The sequence below is a fragment of the Stegostoma tigrinum genome, chromosome 4 (genome assembly GCF_030684315.1).
Source record: "Stegostoma tigrinum isolate sSteTig4 chromosome 4, sSteTig4.hap1, whole genome shotgun sequence".
NCBI lineage: Eukaryota > Metazoa > Chordata > Chondrichthyes > Orectolobiformes > Stegostomatidae > Stegostoma > Stegostoma tigrinum.
This window is the reverse complement of record NC_081357.1, coordinates 129,210,671-129,226,948: the sequence shown is the minus strand read 5'-3', so window position 1 is coordinate 129,226,948 and position 16,278 is coordinate 129,210,671. Positions and strand designations below refer to the sequence as shown.

The following is a 16,278-nucleotide window of genomic DNA, read 5'->3' as shown; positions in this document are numbered from 1 at the left end:
GTAAGGCAGGGAAAGGCCCATCAGGCAGGGGATCTGCTATCTTCGTACCATTATGGCCTATGATCAAGAGCAGAAATCTGTGGCCGTGTGAATCAATTAAGGGCCCAGTTAAAGACATTATGCTCCAAATATAGGTGCTTGTATTAGTCAAAACTAGACAGTTGTGTCATTTTAACAGGATGCTAGTCTAGGGCAGGGAGAGAGAATATTTTGTGTGATAGGTGAATAAATTGTATTGATATACTCTCAGTTTTCATGCATCAAGTTCAATTTCCTTCTCCCATTAGTAATTATGTTGGTGCACTTATTCCCCTCCTGAATGACACAGATGTGGAAAACAAGACATTCCACCACTATGTAGCTTAGGCCTGAATTCGGAACCTAAAGATTAGGTAGACATTAAATTCAAAACTGAATGGTATTGAATTCTTGCTCTTATGCAAGAAATCAGAAGTGCAGTGAATTTTGGAATCCAACAGTTTTGTGGGAATTTTGGAAGGAATTATGAGAGTTAGTCACTTTAAGCAGCTTTTCATCACTACCTTGGGTTTGTGTCAAAATATTTCATTAGTAAGACCTTGATTCTATGTCACTTTTTTTCTTTCTACAATTAAGGAAGGAGGGGTTTTAACCTTGATCTTCCTTGGAATTGTCAGAACTGGAAACTTAGTTTCCTGTACACTGTGATGATGAAATGGAGAGAACAATCATCAGGGCATTACAAATTATTGATCAAAAGCTATTTTATTTATAATTGAATTATACAGTTGGGTAACAAATGAAGAAAGCTTACTGATTGGCTTTGAGAAAGCAGTGCACACCGACACTGGACATGTTGACAAACCATTGACAAGAGGGTTTGGGTAGAAATAGTTGGTTGTTTCTGATGCATACAGAGCTGGAGATGACAATGCTACTGGATTGGATGTAGAGACTATCAAAATTACATTTGAGGTTGAAAAAGTTTAATTTTCAGACAAAAAGCACATTCCAGAACGTGAAAAATACACTTGTATGCTGATTAGTTAAGCAGGTGTGGTGACAGATGGAAAATGTAACTGCTATGATTGAGAGATAGCAAAGACTGCAGATGTTGGAAGTCAGAGTCAATACAGTGTGGAGGTTGAGGAACACAGCAGGTCAGTCAGCATCAGAAGAACAGGAAAGTCGACATTTCAGGTCAGGAGCTTTCATCAGGGTTGGGGAGGGGGTACCTGAGTCTCCCTACCACCACCCCACCTGCCTTTGCTCAACACGCACCCCCCCGCCATTTATTTCTGAGCTCCCCTTCCCCTACCTGGTCATGAATAAGGGTCCTAACCCAAAACTTTGACTTTGCTGTTCCTCTGTCACCTGACCTGCTGTGTTCGTCCGTTCCTCCAGCTCCATACTGTATTGACACTGGTATAATTGACTTGGTATTTGTATTTTCCTAATTACGTTCTTAAATTTTGTTTTCTGACAGAGCAGGCAATTTAACAAGTAGTTTATAGAATTTATAGAAGTTAATTGAACACCATTCTTCTCAAGCCCATTTTCTCTTGTCCCATGTTCTAACCACAAGTGGGATTCAAAAATACAAGCTAGAGCTTTCCTCACAGCTCTCTCCCTCAAACTTGGAATTATTCTTGTCACTATTTCGTGATCCTTGTGTAACGGCCAGAATTGATTGCCATATTTTAACTATCATAAAATCATTGCATGGCATAACAAAGAACATACATGTAAATAAGTAAACGCAGGATAATAAATGTAAACAGGCTGGTTAAGTCTGTGAAAGGTAAATTAGAAATGAATGCCAGTAAAAACCTTCTCCAAACATGATAAATGCCTGTATTAATAATGGTTTCGGAAACCCAGAATATTTAAGATGCGTTTACAGCTTGGCTTGATAGTTCCTTAGTCTATATTATAATGCATAATTGTTGTGAATAGCTTACATACTGTACTTGTGACAACTGGCCTTTTCCTATCCTTGCATTGTAGCATGCAATACATTTTAGGCACAAAAGGATTATTTGTTTATTTAGTTTGACTAGACAGTTGTCATCATCCTTTTCAGTAGGCTATCTTCATTTATAAAATACAATAATCATTACTTTTTTGTATACTATTAAGAGCTGAACAGATCTGTTACTTTCTCACCATTAACCAAATACTTGAATGGCACTGTGACGTTATTTTTCAAACCATGCGCTTGTTTGCCTTTTCAGTTAGGAAAACTCATCCCGCATAAAGTCACAGCCATATTTTTTCCTGGAAATATCTTTACTTTTATGAACTAGATTTCAGGTCAAGCCTTTCTAAGTGTGATCAAATTAAGCAACTTAAATGCTACCTATGACCATCCAAGAAACTAATTAATTATGCTGGAAGCAAACTCACCAATGAGTCCATATTGTCCTGCAGCAATCCTTTGATTTGACTTGCAGATATGAATTTTTTATTTGCACCAGCTTTAATGTCAGTGAAGAAATTAAATAAATATTATTTGGATTCTCTACAATTGACAGAGGAGACAGGATTACATGGTTTGCTTCTGCATTTTGTGAGTATACGGATATGTCTTTTCTCTATTAATACTTTGTATTTTAAAAAAAACTTGCTGTTAGTGCCTTTCTGGATTGTTTTTAACTAAGCCCATGGGTACGTCTTTTATTCTTTTATTTTTCTGTTAGATGTATAATCTGAAAATGATGGTTCCTTCAAAACAGGAAGAAAAGAAATTTGAGATTGATTGAGCATATATTTCAAAAACAGGAAATTCCTGTTGCAATTGTTCATTTCTATATTCTGATATGTTCTCATCCAAAAAAATCCAGTTATCCTAATTTCGTTTAATTAGTTTTAAGATTATTTTAATTTTAGTGAAACTTTATTTCTTCCTAAAGGGCAAAAATTCAAGACTTGTTCTTTTCGATTAAGATTTCATTCAGAAAAAACATTGAAAGGGCAATTATTATTTTGGATTTTATATCTAACAGCATTGAATACCAAAGAATGGAATTGCTAATGAATCTAACCATTGGTACAGCCACAGTTTGAGTACTCCCTACAACACTAGTACAGAACTAGTTACAGAAAATGATTTAAATCACAGGAAGGGTTTACTGAGACTATGTATGGCAGTTGCGATTTTAGTTATAGCTGTTTCAGTGCTCAGTTGTCAGAAACCACAAGGAAAGTATGATTCGCAACAATTTGGGAGGCTACACGATCTTCATAGAAGGTATGAGATTCAAGATGAGGTGCAGTTCACATGGATGTGCTGAGGGTCTTTTTTTTTATATATAAAAAAGATAGTTTCTCAGGAAGGCAAGCCGTTTACAATAACATGAGGATCCAATAAGGGCTGAAGAAAAAGGGTCAAAACACTCAGGTGTGTCTGGCAAAAGAGAGAACACATATAGTTGACACAGAGATATGGGTTTAGAGACAGGACAGGGAAGATGTATGGTGCAAGTTTGAGAGTGAGCAGGGGATTTTGGTTCCCTTAGTCAAGGAGTTAAGTAGTTGTATTGGAGGCAGTTCAGAGGAAGTTCACTAGATCAGAAATGAGAGGGGACCTGTGAAGATAGATTGCACAGTTTAGGTCCACATTCCTGGGAGTTTTGAGAATGTAAGGAGACCTAACTCAGGTGTATAAGATGCTAAAGGTAATCAACAAACTAGACAGAGGATGTTTCCTGTGGGGAAATCTAGAATGAGAGGTTGCAGTTTTAACATAAGGGGCAAATTTAAAACAAATGAGGAATTGTTTCTCTCAAAGTTGTGAATTTATAGAATTCACTAACCCAGAGTGTTGAGGACACTGGAACATTGAGTTTAATATAAAGAAGAGATAAAGTGATTTTTAAATTAGTAATGGATTGGCGGATAATGGAGAGCAGGCAGGAAAGTGGAGTTGAAAGTGAGGTGGGATCAGCCATATTAAATAACGGAGCAGGCTAGAGGGGCAAACACCTTCTCCTAGTTGTTAAATTCCTTTCTTAAGGACTGCTCAACAGCATGTCTTAATCTTAGTGACAAGGATTTATGAACTCCCTGCACTGGTGTTGTGGGTACTTCTATTGAAAAGGGGATTAAGTTGGTGATATTGAACTTTGTTTTGCTTTTTGTGATGATTTTAAGGGCTTAGACAGTTTTTACAGAGGAATATGAATCTCAGCAGTACTTGATATAATCCCTGCAAGATTGGGTGATGAGCACGCTTGAAGGGCTGAATGGCCTACTCCCAGTCCGATATCCTATGTTTATATTATTGGCAAGACTGATATACATAAGTCGATGACCCTTATATTTGTAAAAGTGAAGATTGGAGACATGTAAGGGGGATGATCAGATGGCCGTGACCAAGGAATTTTTCTGGAGCTGATGGTATTAAAGGTGGCGGTGAGGGAGTAATTGAGGGAAAGAGAATTCATGGAAGTATTGTGACAGTTTAACAGTGCAATTGTAAATGATTGGGGTGAGCGATTTCTTTCTGAGGAGTGGCATAGAGGAAGCAGGGTTGGAATGGAACCGGGTTCTGCAGCTATCTTGGCCTGTAAAGAAGTTGACTCGTCAATGTTTAAGGCAAGAGGAGAGAAGCCCATGAGAAGAGTTTATGTAGCTGGAGAGTGTATAATACAAAAGGAGTTGAAACAAGTCTTGCAGATGCAATATGCAAATAGGATTTTAAAGGACAGATGAGAAAACTTTTAACAAGGCGAGATATTCTGATAGGAAAAGCCAAAGGATGATATAATCACATGGGACATTTTGCCACCCGAGTAATTGATGGCACAAGCAATGAAACTTTAATAACTGGTAAGGCACCATAACCATGAGCTAAGTTTGAATAAACCTGAGAGGTTAGCCCAGTCATTCAGATACGGTCATAGGAACAAGGACATTTTTTGCGAGTGAATGAACATTTTAGGCAGACAGGTTATTTAGCATGCAAAGGTGAGGATGGAAAGAAGACGACTGAATTCAGCCCTCCATAGCAGCACTGACTGTGAAGAGCAATGAGGCAGTTGTGGCTCAAAAGGAGCATGATGCAGCTTCAGTGGCGTCTTTTGAGATTGCCACATAAGGGATAACTGTGTGATTATTCAAGGAGAATCCAAGACTCGGATAACTGCAGAAGAATAATAAACAGAGTAGTTGTTCAGGCTGGGAATTGTGGGTCAGAGGAGAAGAAAAGGAAGTGGTGTGACTTATAGTCACATGAAGGAACCACATGGTGTGAAGTCTACATTACTAAATTGATTTTTTTTAGAGGGGAGATCAATAACTTCTGAAGCTTTTATTTCATAGCTATCTTTTAACAGTTTCAATCACTTTTAAGGGACAAAATATTTCACACAGTAATAGAGCAAAAGGCAGACAAGCTGCCAGAACCTGATGACCTGAATCTAATGTTATTAAAGGAGGTGGCTACAGAGTTAGTGGAGGCAATATTCTAAAATATTCCAGAACTCACTAGATTCTAGAAGTTTTCAGCAAATTGGAAAACCACTCGGGTGATGCCACTGTTCGAGAAGGGAGAGAGACAGAAAGCAGGGAGCTTTAAGAAAGTTAGCCTAGTCTTTGCCATTGGAGAAAATGCTGGATCCATTATTTGGTAAATAGAAGGACATTTAGAAAATATTAATCAAACTGAGTCAACATGATTTCATGGAAAGAAAATTAAGTTTGACAAATTTTCTAGAGTTATTTAAGGTATATCAAACGGGCTGATAAGGGGGAGCAGATAGATATTGTGCATTGGATTTCCAGAAGGCATTCAATAAAGTGTCACAGAAGCCTACTGCACAAGATTGGAGTTCATGGCATTGGGTGTAATGGACTAATGTGGATTGTGCTTTGATTAGCACAGAATTCACAGTCAGGATTACTCAGTCTTTTTCAGGTTGGAAAGATGTAACTAGTGGAGTGCCACAAGGATCAGTCCTTGGTCCAAAATACCTATTATTGGTATTCATGACTAGCCGAAGGTGGCAGTGCGTAATGTATACAAATTTGTTGATGATAAAACAATCGATGAGAGACCATGTTGTGATGAAGGTATAAGGAGTCTACAAGGAAATGTAGATAAGTTTTTGCTCACACACTAAGCTTAGCAGATAGAGTTTAACAAGGTCATCGTTTTTAAATGGAGATAGACTGAAAAAAAGTGGAGTACAGCAGGATGTTGTGCATGAAAAACACATGTATGTGCAGCTCGTAATTAAGAATGCAAGTTGAATTTATGCCTTTATTTAGCCTTTTTGACAAAGCACTGTGTGCAAATTTGCTTCTCCTTTTAAAAAAGGATAAACTGGCACTAGAGATTCACTAGAGTGATTCCTGGGCTGAAATGATTAAATGATCAGGAACGGCTAAACAGGTTAGTCCTTTATTCATTAGAGTTTAAAATAATAGGGGATGATCTTATTGAAACATAGCTGATTCTGAGGGGTTATGACAGAGTTGATGTTAAGAACATATTTCCACTCATGGAGAGCCTTGAACTAGTGTACACAGTTATAGAGTAAGTGGGGTCAGTTAAAACTGAGATGAGAAGGAATTTCTTCGCACAGTGAATATCTGGAAATCTCTACCCCAGACAGTTGTGGAGGCTAGATCGTTAGAAGTATTTGAAGAAGGGGTAGGTAGATTTTTGAAATATCAGGCTACGATAAGCTGGCTTGAAAGGGGAGTTAAGGCCTGAGGCAGATCAGCCATGTATGGTAGGCCCAGTTCGAGGGGCTGAATGGTCTACTTCATTTATTTCTTATTTTCTTAATTTATCTTGCTTTACTTAATCTGCATTTTATGTTGTGAACTAATTTGGCTCCGTTAGAGTTTGTTTGGCATTCCCTAAGGACCAGATTACCGTTTTAGGCAGATCAAATATTTCCTATGAGTTTTAGCTTGATGTAAAACCCTCACATTGTTCTGTAATGAATTTTCTGCCAGAGGGACAGAGTTCTGTGAAGGATAAGAGGTGGAAGTTAGAAATGTTCCTGACTCCACAGGAGTGTTTTCATTAAGGAGCTTCCACCCTCTATATTTTAAATTCCGGGGCTTGAGGAGAGCAGAGAAGGGGAGCAGTATTGAGTTTAGCCCTTTGTCTTCAGAGGCTAAAATGAAGATGCAGGGGATGAAAGGTCGCCATACTTGGTCTGCATCCACTTATCAGGACATTAGTTCAGTTCTAATCATGAATGCTCGACCCTAACCACCACCTTCTCCTCTCATCTTTTCTATGCATCCTCGTCGCTCATTGATAGTTAAGCAATTGGGAGGAAGGAGATTCATTGTCATCTTGCATGGCAGCATTCATTGCCCTTCCCTAAATGTCTAGAGGGAATTTAAAAATGAACCATTCGGGGAAGTCTGGAGTCTGATATAGGCCTAACTTAGTAAGACTGACAGATTCCAATAACGAGATAACAAAGTGTGGAGCTGGATGAACACAGCAGGCCAAGCAGCTGTTTTTTGTGCTCCTGAGATGCTGCTTGGCCTGCTGTGTTCATCCAGCTCCACACTTTGTCACCTCAGATTCTCCAGCATCTGCAGTTCCCATTATCTCAGATTTCAATAACAAAGCAGCTTTTCTTTTTCAACGAATGGTTACATGGTTGACATTAAGCTAGCTTTTTAAGTTCCAGATTTTTAAAAATTGAATTCAATTTCACCATATACCAAGGTGGAATTTGGACCTATGCCTCTAGAACATTAGCCTCAGGTTCTGAAGTGCTAGCCCAACAACTTTACCACTACACCATCACCTTCTCAAATTGAAATCCTCACATGAAATTTATAACACGGAAATAGATTGTGCACAACAAACCCTTTTGTCTCTATCTTCCATCTTACTTTATGCCATAAATTGGTCTGTTAGTAATTTTCTTAATTCCTTCTTTCCCTCAACCACCTGTTTAACATGTTTGTAAATGCTAACATGGTTTCTGTTTTAATCACAAACACGAGTCAATAACCTCTCAGTCCATTGTATGAAATTTTGTCTGTTTGAAATAAAATTGCATTTAATTCTCAGTCTCTCAATCACTACTAACACTCTGTTTCTGCTACTTTGTCCCATTGCTTCTCTAATGTTACCACCGTTATCGAATCACCTTTCCATTTGAGTACAGTCCTAGTAATTGTCATTTTCAACTTTTCATTTCCTTGTTTCCAGAAATATCCCAGCAGATCTGTGCTGACAGATCTCTGTTGCCTCAACATTTATCCTATAATGTGGAATCTTAACAAGGTTCTGTACAGGTGCATCATTGCTCCATTTGTCTCCCTTGATAGTCAAGAATCTATCTCACTGTCTTGTCCTTAAAGATATTCAGTAAGCCATCATCCACTGCTCTTAGAGAATTCCACAGACTTATGAACCTGTGATAGTAAAAGCATTCTTCTTATTTCCATTTTAATTAAGAGACCATGAATTTTAAAACTGTGTCTTCTAGTTCTAGCCTCTTTGCTCTTGGTATAGTTTTAACATGCCTCTTTGGCCACCAATCCAAATCAATGATGCGCACTGCAAACAGAAGATTTTCTAGAAGAAAATCTTGAGAGAAATTGTAACCCCTTTCTTTAATTAAGCCTGCACTGTCCCTTTTCAATCTTAATTTGTTTTGAGTCTCTTTACTTTCCCTTGAATTTTGAATGGTCTCATTTTCCACAAAAATAGATTATCTTGTCATCATCAAATTGCTTTTTGTGGGTCATCTTTCCTGCATCCACAACAATGACTAGATTTCAAAATACTTCATTGGATGTAAAGTACTTTTGTGGTATCTAGTGGCCATGAAAAGCTCTGAAACTAAAAGTTGCTTTTTTTCACTGGTGCAGGTTTATTTTGAAACTTTGAATTTACCTTTTAGAAAGTATCTCATTGATTTCTCTTTCAGTTTGTCTTAGCCAGCTCACTATTCTTTTTTCTAATATCTGCCCTGATTCACTTTGGAGCTCTTGTTGTTGTGTGAACTTTTCCCTTTCTGTTTGAATCTTAACTCTCATCTTACTAATAGTCTTGAGATTTGGTTCATCTTCATTGCTTCCTTCACATATGCTGTACCTAGAGGCGGGTTCTTGGCTCTGTGTCAGCTAATGCTCTATCCTGAGCATTTTCTTTGTAGTCGTGGTTTTCCAATGCCTTCTATGCTTCACAGCGGGGTAAAGGAGCAACTGTCAAAGTCCCTCTCAACCAAATGGGTAATGAACTTTTGTTGATGATGCTAACATGAAGTGTATGATAACTAGTTAACCAACAGAGCTAACCAGCTCCCTAGTTCGTCTCCCTAATCTAGTAATGCATAACTACATTTAGCAATATCTCTACCCATGAACATGAACATATGAGGAAGTTGTCCTACATACAGTTTAGCAAATCTCTTACTGATTTTTCCTAGTCTTACATGCTGCTTTAAACAATCTTTTTTTTTCCAATTTATCTGTTGACAATCTATTGCATTTAGTTCATTGATTTTTAATTCAGAATTCATATTTCTGGTGCAAATAATCAACAACTACATTTTTGGTAATGACTGTGCTATGGTCCTATAAATGCAGAATACAGATGAATAAACAACCTTCTTTGCGGTATTGGCCACTTTTTTGGGTGTTTCTTCAAAAACAATCATCTCTACTTTTGGTAGTTTTAGACTGAGCTGGAGACGTGTGATTTGCAGTTTACTTTTTAAATTTATCCTACATGTATGTCACTAAGTTGAACCCAAAATGATGTCTTTTCCTGGCCTTATTGCAGTTGAAGTATCAATACTCTGTATGCTTTTCTACATTTCATGACTTGGTGTGGAATGTTGTATTGTGGATCAGCTCGTGCACTAATTTTAAATGTAGGAATAATTTGTAAGAGTTTCTGGATATGCAATCCTACGTAGTCCCATGAAAGTGAAGAATGATTAGTGAAAAATCCCCATTCCGTTTCATCCCTTTGAAAGGTAAGGTAGCCATGTGCAGGGATTTCGTGATGTTTGCTTCCTATTGCCCTTTGGATGAAGCTATTAATGTATGGAGGCAGTTTACCAGGATATTTCGTATCCACCGAAAAAGAATAATTTTCTCTTGTAAGATAAACTGAGGAGGATGAATGAAGAAAAGCAACTTATTCAGCAAAGATAAAATAATCCTAATTCTTTAACTGGATTATTTCCATGCCTTTGTCTTCTTTATACAGACCGATGCCCTAACTTTTCAGTTTATATTTAGTATCAAAAGGGTGGCAGTTAATTAGGAAAGGTTTAACGTCTTTTCCTAACGTGTTTTTTTTCTGTGAATCAAATTTATATGTACAATTTTTCTAATATTTCCATGATCTCTATCTATTAGACTATGCTTGGTCGCTTTGAATTGAATAGAATATCAAACCAATTGTGAAAGACTACGTTTTTTGGGCTGTGTCACAGCAATACTGTATAGATGCTTTCTAATTGACCTGTTCAAAGATGTTATGACACGCCTTTGGAGTAGGTAGAACTGGAACCTGGACTTACTGGTCCAGAGGTCGGGACACTATCATTGCACCACAAGAACCCTCACATCAAAACTGTAGCGTTAACTTGAAACTTTTTTGAAGCATTACTAGCTTTCATTGCGTTTTACAATGCCTGTAAGCACCGTGTGTTCATTATTTGTTTATGCATTTGTTTCTGTTGTTTCCCTGATACTTCCATGGTGGTCTGGCAACTGCACTTCTTCATATGCTGCTCACAGCTAATTGTTAAGGGAACTATTTGTATGCTGGAAGTAGCTACTGATTTTGTTTTCTGCTTGGACATTCACCATTAAGTTCAAACAGGAAGATTAATTGTCCAGTTTGAAAGTAACATACTTGCTGAAAGGAATTGTAAATTTTTGGACAAATAATTAACATAATCTTCAGTGTGGCCATTAGCAGGTTAACCTTTTTGGTTGAAAATGCTGACAGTTTCTGAAATGCATTCATTTTCAGAATTTGTCAAACCCAAGAATTAAGAGCTCTGGCCATTTCTCGAGTCTAAAGGATAATCTAAATGCATAGAGCGAAGAAACTGCTGAAGATATTAAAGTCTGCATTCTGTTTGATGCTTATGTTTACAATTATTCACATTTTAGGGTTCAAAGGTCTGTCTGGTATTAAAAATGGCATTTCTCATGAAATATTAGAACATGCTCAGCCACCAGAAAATAACTCAGATGCTGGAAGGAAAATTCATTTGCAGGTAAACAGCAACTGTTTTTTTAACTCATTGAGAAATGAGGAGAAAAAGACTCCGAAATGTTTGAAAATAGAATCTAAAAGTGGGAGTTTTGTTCAAAACCCTTTCTGACAGAAAATCATTGTAGTGGAATGTAATTAGATTCAGAGTATAAATAATGCTTTTGCTGACTAATCCATTTATCCTTGAGAACTTAATGTTAATGTCATAGTAAATCATTATTTATAAAGAAAACTGATGTAAAGTATTTGTTAAATATTTGATATTTCTGTATTACTTACTGCTTTGTAGTTCCTTTCGTAACCTCGCTTAAGAATAAAAGTAAACACTGTTAAAAGACATATCTTAAAAATCTTGATATTCCTTTTAATATTGCTATTCTTTCTCCCCACCACCAAGACTTTTCTCTATATTCATCTTGCCATTTTTCAGTATTCCAGTCCTGCAGCCCACAACTTACTTTTCACTCTGAATCTTTTGTTGTTGTTGCTACTTTTAAATTGTTCTTATCTCTTTGCCAGTTTCAATATAAATAAGATGATGACCTAGAAATTCAATTTTGGTGGAATTATTAAGAATAGTCTTTGGGCAATCCATTAGTGCCTATTGCTTAGGCTCATTTAAAGAGACTAGTTCTTCTACAAAATGTATCCTCAGTTGCTAAAACTTGAGATGTAGCAGACTGTTGAACTCCCATTGGAGTTACCAAATGGGAGTGTTGAACGATACCAAGAGCACGCTACAGATTGCATATTAGTGTGGGTCAGGACACAGCTGAACAGCTGGCTACAGAACTAACAAGGGCACTGACATGGTGGATGGCATGGAAGCTGGCATGAAAGGCCACCAGCTTTCCATCTGATGAAACAAAGTCATGCACCTACCACTTCAGCATTCCTTGACTCAGTGTATAACAGAGGGTGAGAGTGATATGCTACATTGGAAACCCGTATAAACACTGGCCACAACAGCCTAGATGGCAGTGATGAATTTCTTTCTCAATCGTGTTAGCTGCCCTGAAAACGGCCAGAACCTTAAGCCAACGTTTCATCATGGTGGGTGGTACTGTCACATTTTACTTCGTGTTAGACAGCATAGTTTTCATGCTTTGCAAGAAGCCATTGAACAATTTGAAGCCAAACATTACTGTGCAATGAATTGTTGTATGCATTTTCCAGGCATTTACTTTAAAGTCACTGTGAGTCCTCTGCAGGATAGCTAATGTGTGTAATTGTCTTGTAAACTGGAACCCGTGATGCTCCCCCCTTCATTGTCATAACTCCTGAACATACTCCAGCAATCGTCCAATGTGAAAATAACTTCCTTCAACCTCCCTTCTACAGTAAACGGGGGTATCTGTCTCAGTCAGGAGAGAATGATTGATATCTAACATGCTTTGCGCCATTGAGGGTAATGTGTGCAGGCATATACTATACTCCTAGAAATGACTAGTGATAGTCTTATGTGTTTTTTAGGAAAATTACTGAATATTTTGTAGCTAAGTGAGGATTACAATAGTTGAGAGAGTAGGTATATCAAAGCGTAGGGGGGAGTGTAATGCACAGAATTTGAGTTTCGTTGTTGTCCATAATCAAAGTGTACATGAAGTCCTTGATCAAAGAAATGAGATTAGGCAAATAATTAACATAATCTTCAGTGTGGCCATTAGCAGGTTAGCCTTTTCAGTTGAAAATGGTGACAATTTCTGAAATGCATTGTTTTTCAGAATTTGTCAAACCCAAGAATTAAGAGCTCTGGCCATTTCTCGAGTCTTAAGGGTAATCTAAATGCATAGAGCGAAGAAGCTGCTGAAGATATTTAAGTCTGCATTCTATTTGATGCTTATGTTTACAATTATTCACATGTTAGGGTTCAAAGAGATTACTGTGTGTTCTGATTCTCAATGTTGATTTATCCCAATTTAAATAATCGCAGTGGCAAGTTTTTTGTGAGTATAAAAATGAAAATTATTTATTATCACCAACTTGGCCCAGAGGTTTAATATCTGAAGTCTTAAAGACACTATCAAATGCATGAGGATTAGATATAGATGAAGGAGGAAGCGATATAAGTAAGATCTGGAACTATTTTAGTCTGTTTGGTAACAGACCTTTCTTAGACAAATTGGTGTTTTAACTGGAGTGGAGATGTTGCAAAAGCAGAGAATTCTCATTAGGCTGTGCGGATTCTTGTAGTTGAATTGTTAGGCAGTTAGCTCTCAGGTAAACTTGAAGTTAGAAAAGATTGGGATGAATTTCACTGCATTATTGTTTTGCAGCTGGTTTAATGGTTTCAGCTGGTCTTGTGGATGGTATCTGCTGTAAATATTCTGTCCCAGAATGGAGTCTGTTATTAATTTTAAAAGCAGGCAACAGGTTGGCTTACTATTGTTACAAGTCCAAAGATGTTTTCCAAATAAGTTGGTCTGTTAGGTCAATACACCAAAAAAAAAGCCTGTGTTGTGCCTTTTTACAATCTGGTAAACATATTGCACAACTGATTGAAGAGATGCTGGCTGACTCTAAATGGAATCCATGAAATACTGTCCCCTTCCATGGAGTCAGTGACTAGTGTAAAGTGACCAGTGACTAGGCTGCTCCCCTAAACTCTCAACAGCAATACAAACACATGAACAGGTGAATGTAGTTTGCATCCTGACCCTGTATACCTTTGTCCATTTTTGGATATGATCAAAATTCTAAACCATTGAATCTTGAATTGTTAAAAACAAAATAAAGGCGTAATACTGAACCAGTAATCATGCACTTACTTTTGTGGATTAACTTTTTGACTGTTATGTTTGCTCATGACCCCAATCTTTTTTGTCTTATGATTTTGTTTTGTTCCCTAGAACCCATTGAAGAAAAACAAATTAAAATTAAGGACATCTTTAGATATTACCAGGTAGTAGAACATTTCTTGTTTTTATTAACAAGTTTATTATCTCAAAACCAGCCCCCTTCCCCACACTAATTTTACAGCTCTCTGTACAAATCAAAGAGTGTTTGTCAGCACACCAGTTTTCATTTCAGTCGTGTTCAGTTGCATCCTACATTAATACACTCATGGTGCTGCATCCCTAACCTTTTAATAATGTATATTGGGCTGGATTTTGCAACAAGAATGATGAACATCAGAGTTGCAAAATTGGAGGCTGACATGCTAGGACATTACAACGGAGTAAATTGGACAACTTCTACTCTTCTGCACAAAATTAAATGCACAAATCCAGAAATTCCTGTCAGAAATAATCCATTCCTCCACAGGATGCATTGTTTCAATTCTTTGTAGATTTGGCTTTGAGATTAATGCAATGGTGTGAATGTGGACTGCTTGCTTGTAAGTTCTGCACTAAAGCTAAGAAATCATTTTGTGTGTTGAGGAATACATGAGTTTGTAATGGTGTGTTAAACAATAATTATCATTGAACAACATCTCTAGATATGAAAATTATTTTTAATCAAGTGTTGAGTCTCGTTCTCCTAAAAAGTAATGAATGTGAAGAATGTTCAAAAAAGTAGAATAGCTTTTTATTTCCTCTTACATCTGTCTTCTGTATTTCCCAATCTTTAATGTGTCTCCTGAACATTATTTAAATCTAATTTATATTTCATGATTTATACTTCCTGATTTTGAATTTATATGCCCCTGTAAGGGTTCTTCAGTCTTATTGGTTTAAGAACATGGCTAGTACTCAACCTCCTCTCAAACAACATGGCTTCCATGTGTGAGCACTGTATCGGATCAGACATAGATATGCAAAGTAAATCTGTTCTGAACCCTACAAAACCTTGCAGCAGCTTTTAGTGATTTGAAAGGCAAGTGCCATTTAAAGGAAAATTCAGGCCATCGTATTTACATTAGCTTCATTAATGCATCACATATTTGATGTTTGAACCTTAAGTAGGTTATTTGATGCCACAAAAAAAAGAAAGAAACACTAATTTCCAGTTGGAATACTCTGAAAGTATTGTTCTTGGACACACATAGATTTATCTACATTAAAAAGCAGAAGATTTTTCAAAATAGAACATGTAATCCTTTTGAAAGATCTGTGTCATCTTGTACTGAACCGTGCATTATGTTGTGAAATTATACTGTTTATGGGTTTTACCAAAAACTTTAAATATCCTTCTCCTTTGCATATGCTGGTTGCCGGTTAATTTCTTGCAATTTCTATTCCTGTCCAGATTTCCAGCTTTTCCTTTCTTGATTTTATTTGTGCAACATGTTCAGAAAAAAAAACACATTTTTCTGACAGTGAAGCCCAAGATTTTATTATGACATGCGACATGTGAACTACGTACAAGCATAGAAATTGCTCAAGTGCAAAATCAGTTCCAGAGTGACATTAGCCATCATAGTATTTAAATGAAACAGTGATAATGGAATTGTTGATTAGTTATCTGAATGAAAGTCCATCAACTCATCTACAAAAAAGGGCAGAGGTTGTGATCTGAAATTGTTGAACTCAATGTTGAGTTTGTAAAGCTGTCAAATGCCTGGCGCTGCACTTCAATCTTATACTGAGTTTAATTGGACCAACATAGGACGCCAAGGACAGATAGTCAGGGTGGGTGCAACACAAGGAAATAAAATGATAAGTGACCATACGCTTCGAATCATTGGCGGACAGTCCCTGAGTTGTTAATGGGTTCCGTTCTGAAGTCTGTTTGCAATTTGATTTGTTTACAAGTCAGGACACAATGCAGGACAAAATAAAGGAGCTGTTTGTAAGTACAGGAAATGGTTGTATGTTGGAACTTTAAAATTACACCCCTGCATGAGTTGGAGGTTGGTAAATTGGGGACCTCCTGTCTGTGGACTGAATGAAGACATTCTGCAAAACAGTAGTCAAATCTGCATTTGACCTCCCCACAATACAGGATACTGCATTGTGACTTGCAAATACAGCGAGAGACAGACAGACAGATGGAGTCAGGTTTAGGGTAGTGGAGTTTATGATGGGGACCAAGAAGAATGCTATCTGCTTTCACAGTTGAATACATTTCTGCTTATGCAGTACGGGGTAACTGACTAGCAATCTGACAACGTTTAGACGGTAAAGAGTGGT

At 37.2% G+C, this 16,278-nt stretch overlaps 1 protein-coding gene across 7 annotated transcripts in view; it reads left to right on the top strand.

Moving 5' to 3' along the window:
• agbl5 (AGBL carboxypeptidase 5) overlaps window positions 1–16,278 on the top strand; it is a 107,832-nt gene that overhangs the window by 75,466 nt on the left and 16,088 nt on the right. For 5 of the 7 annotated variants that reach the window (XR_007247529.2, XM_048530618.2, XM_048530616.2 and 2 more), the window contains 2 exons: window positions 11,101–11,207; window positions 14,056–14,108. The exons of 1 other annotated variant lie outside the window; for it this stretch is intronic. Coding sequence is in view for 5 of the 6 variants with exons in the window: in XM_048530618.2 (XP_048386575.1) it covers window positions 11,101–11,207; window positions 14,056–14,108 (160 nt within the window). In the remaining variant the exon portion in view is untranslated. The remainder of the gene's footprint in view (window positions 1–11,100; window positions 11,208–14,055; window positions 14,109–16,278) is intronic. One more of the 7 variants, XM_059645663.1, reaches the window with a different exon arrangement.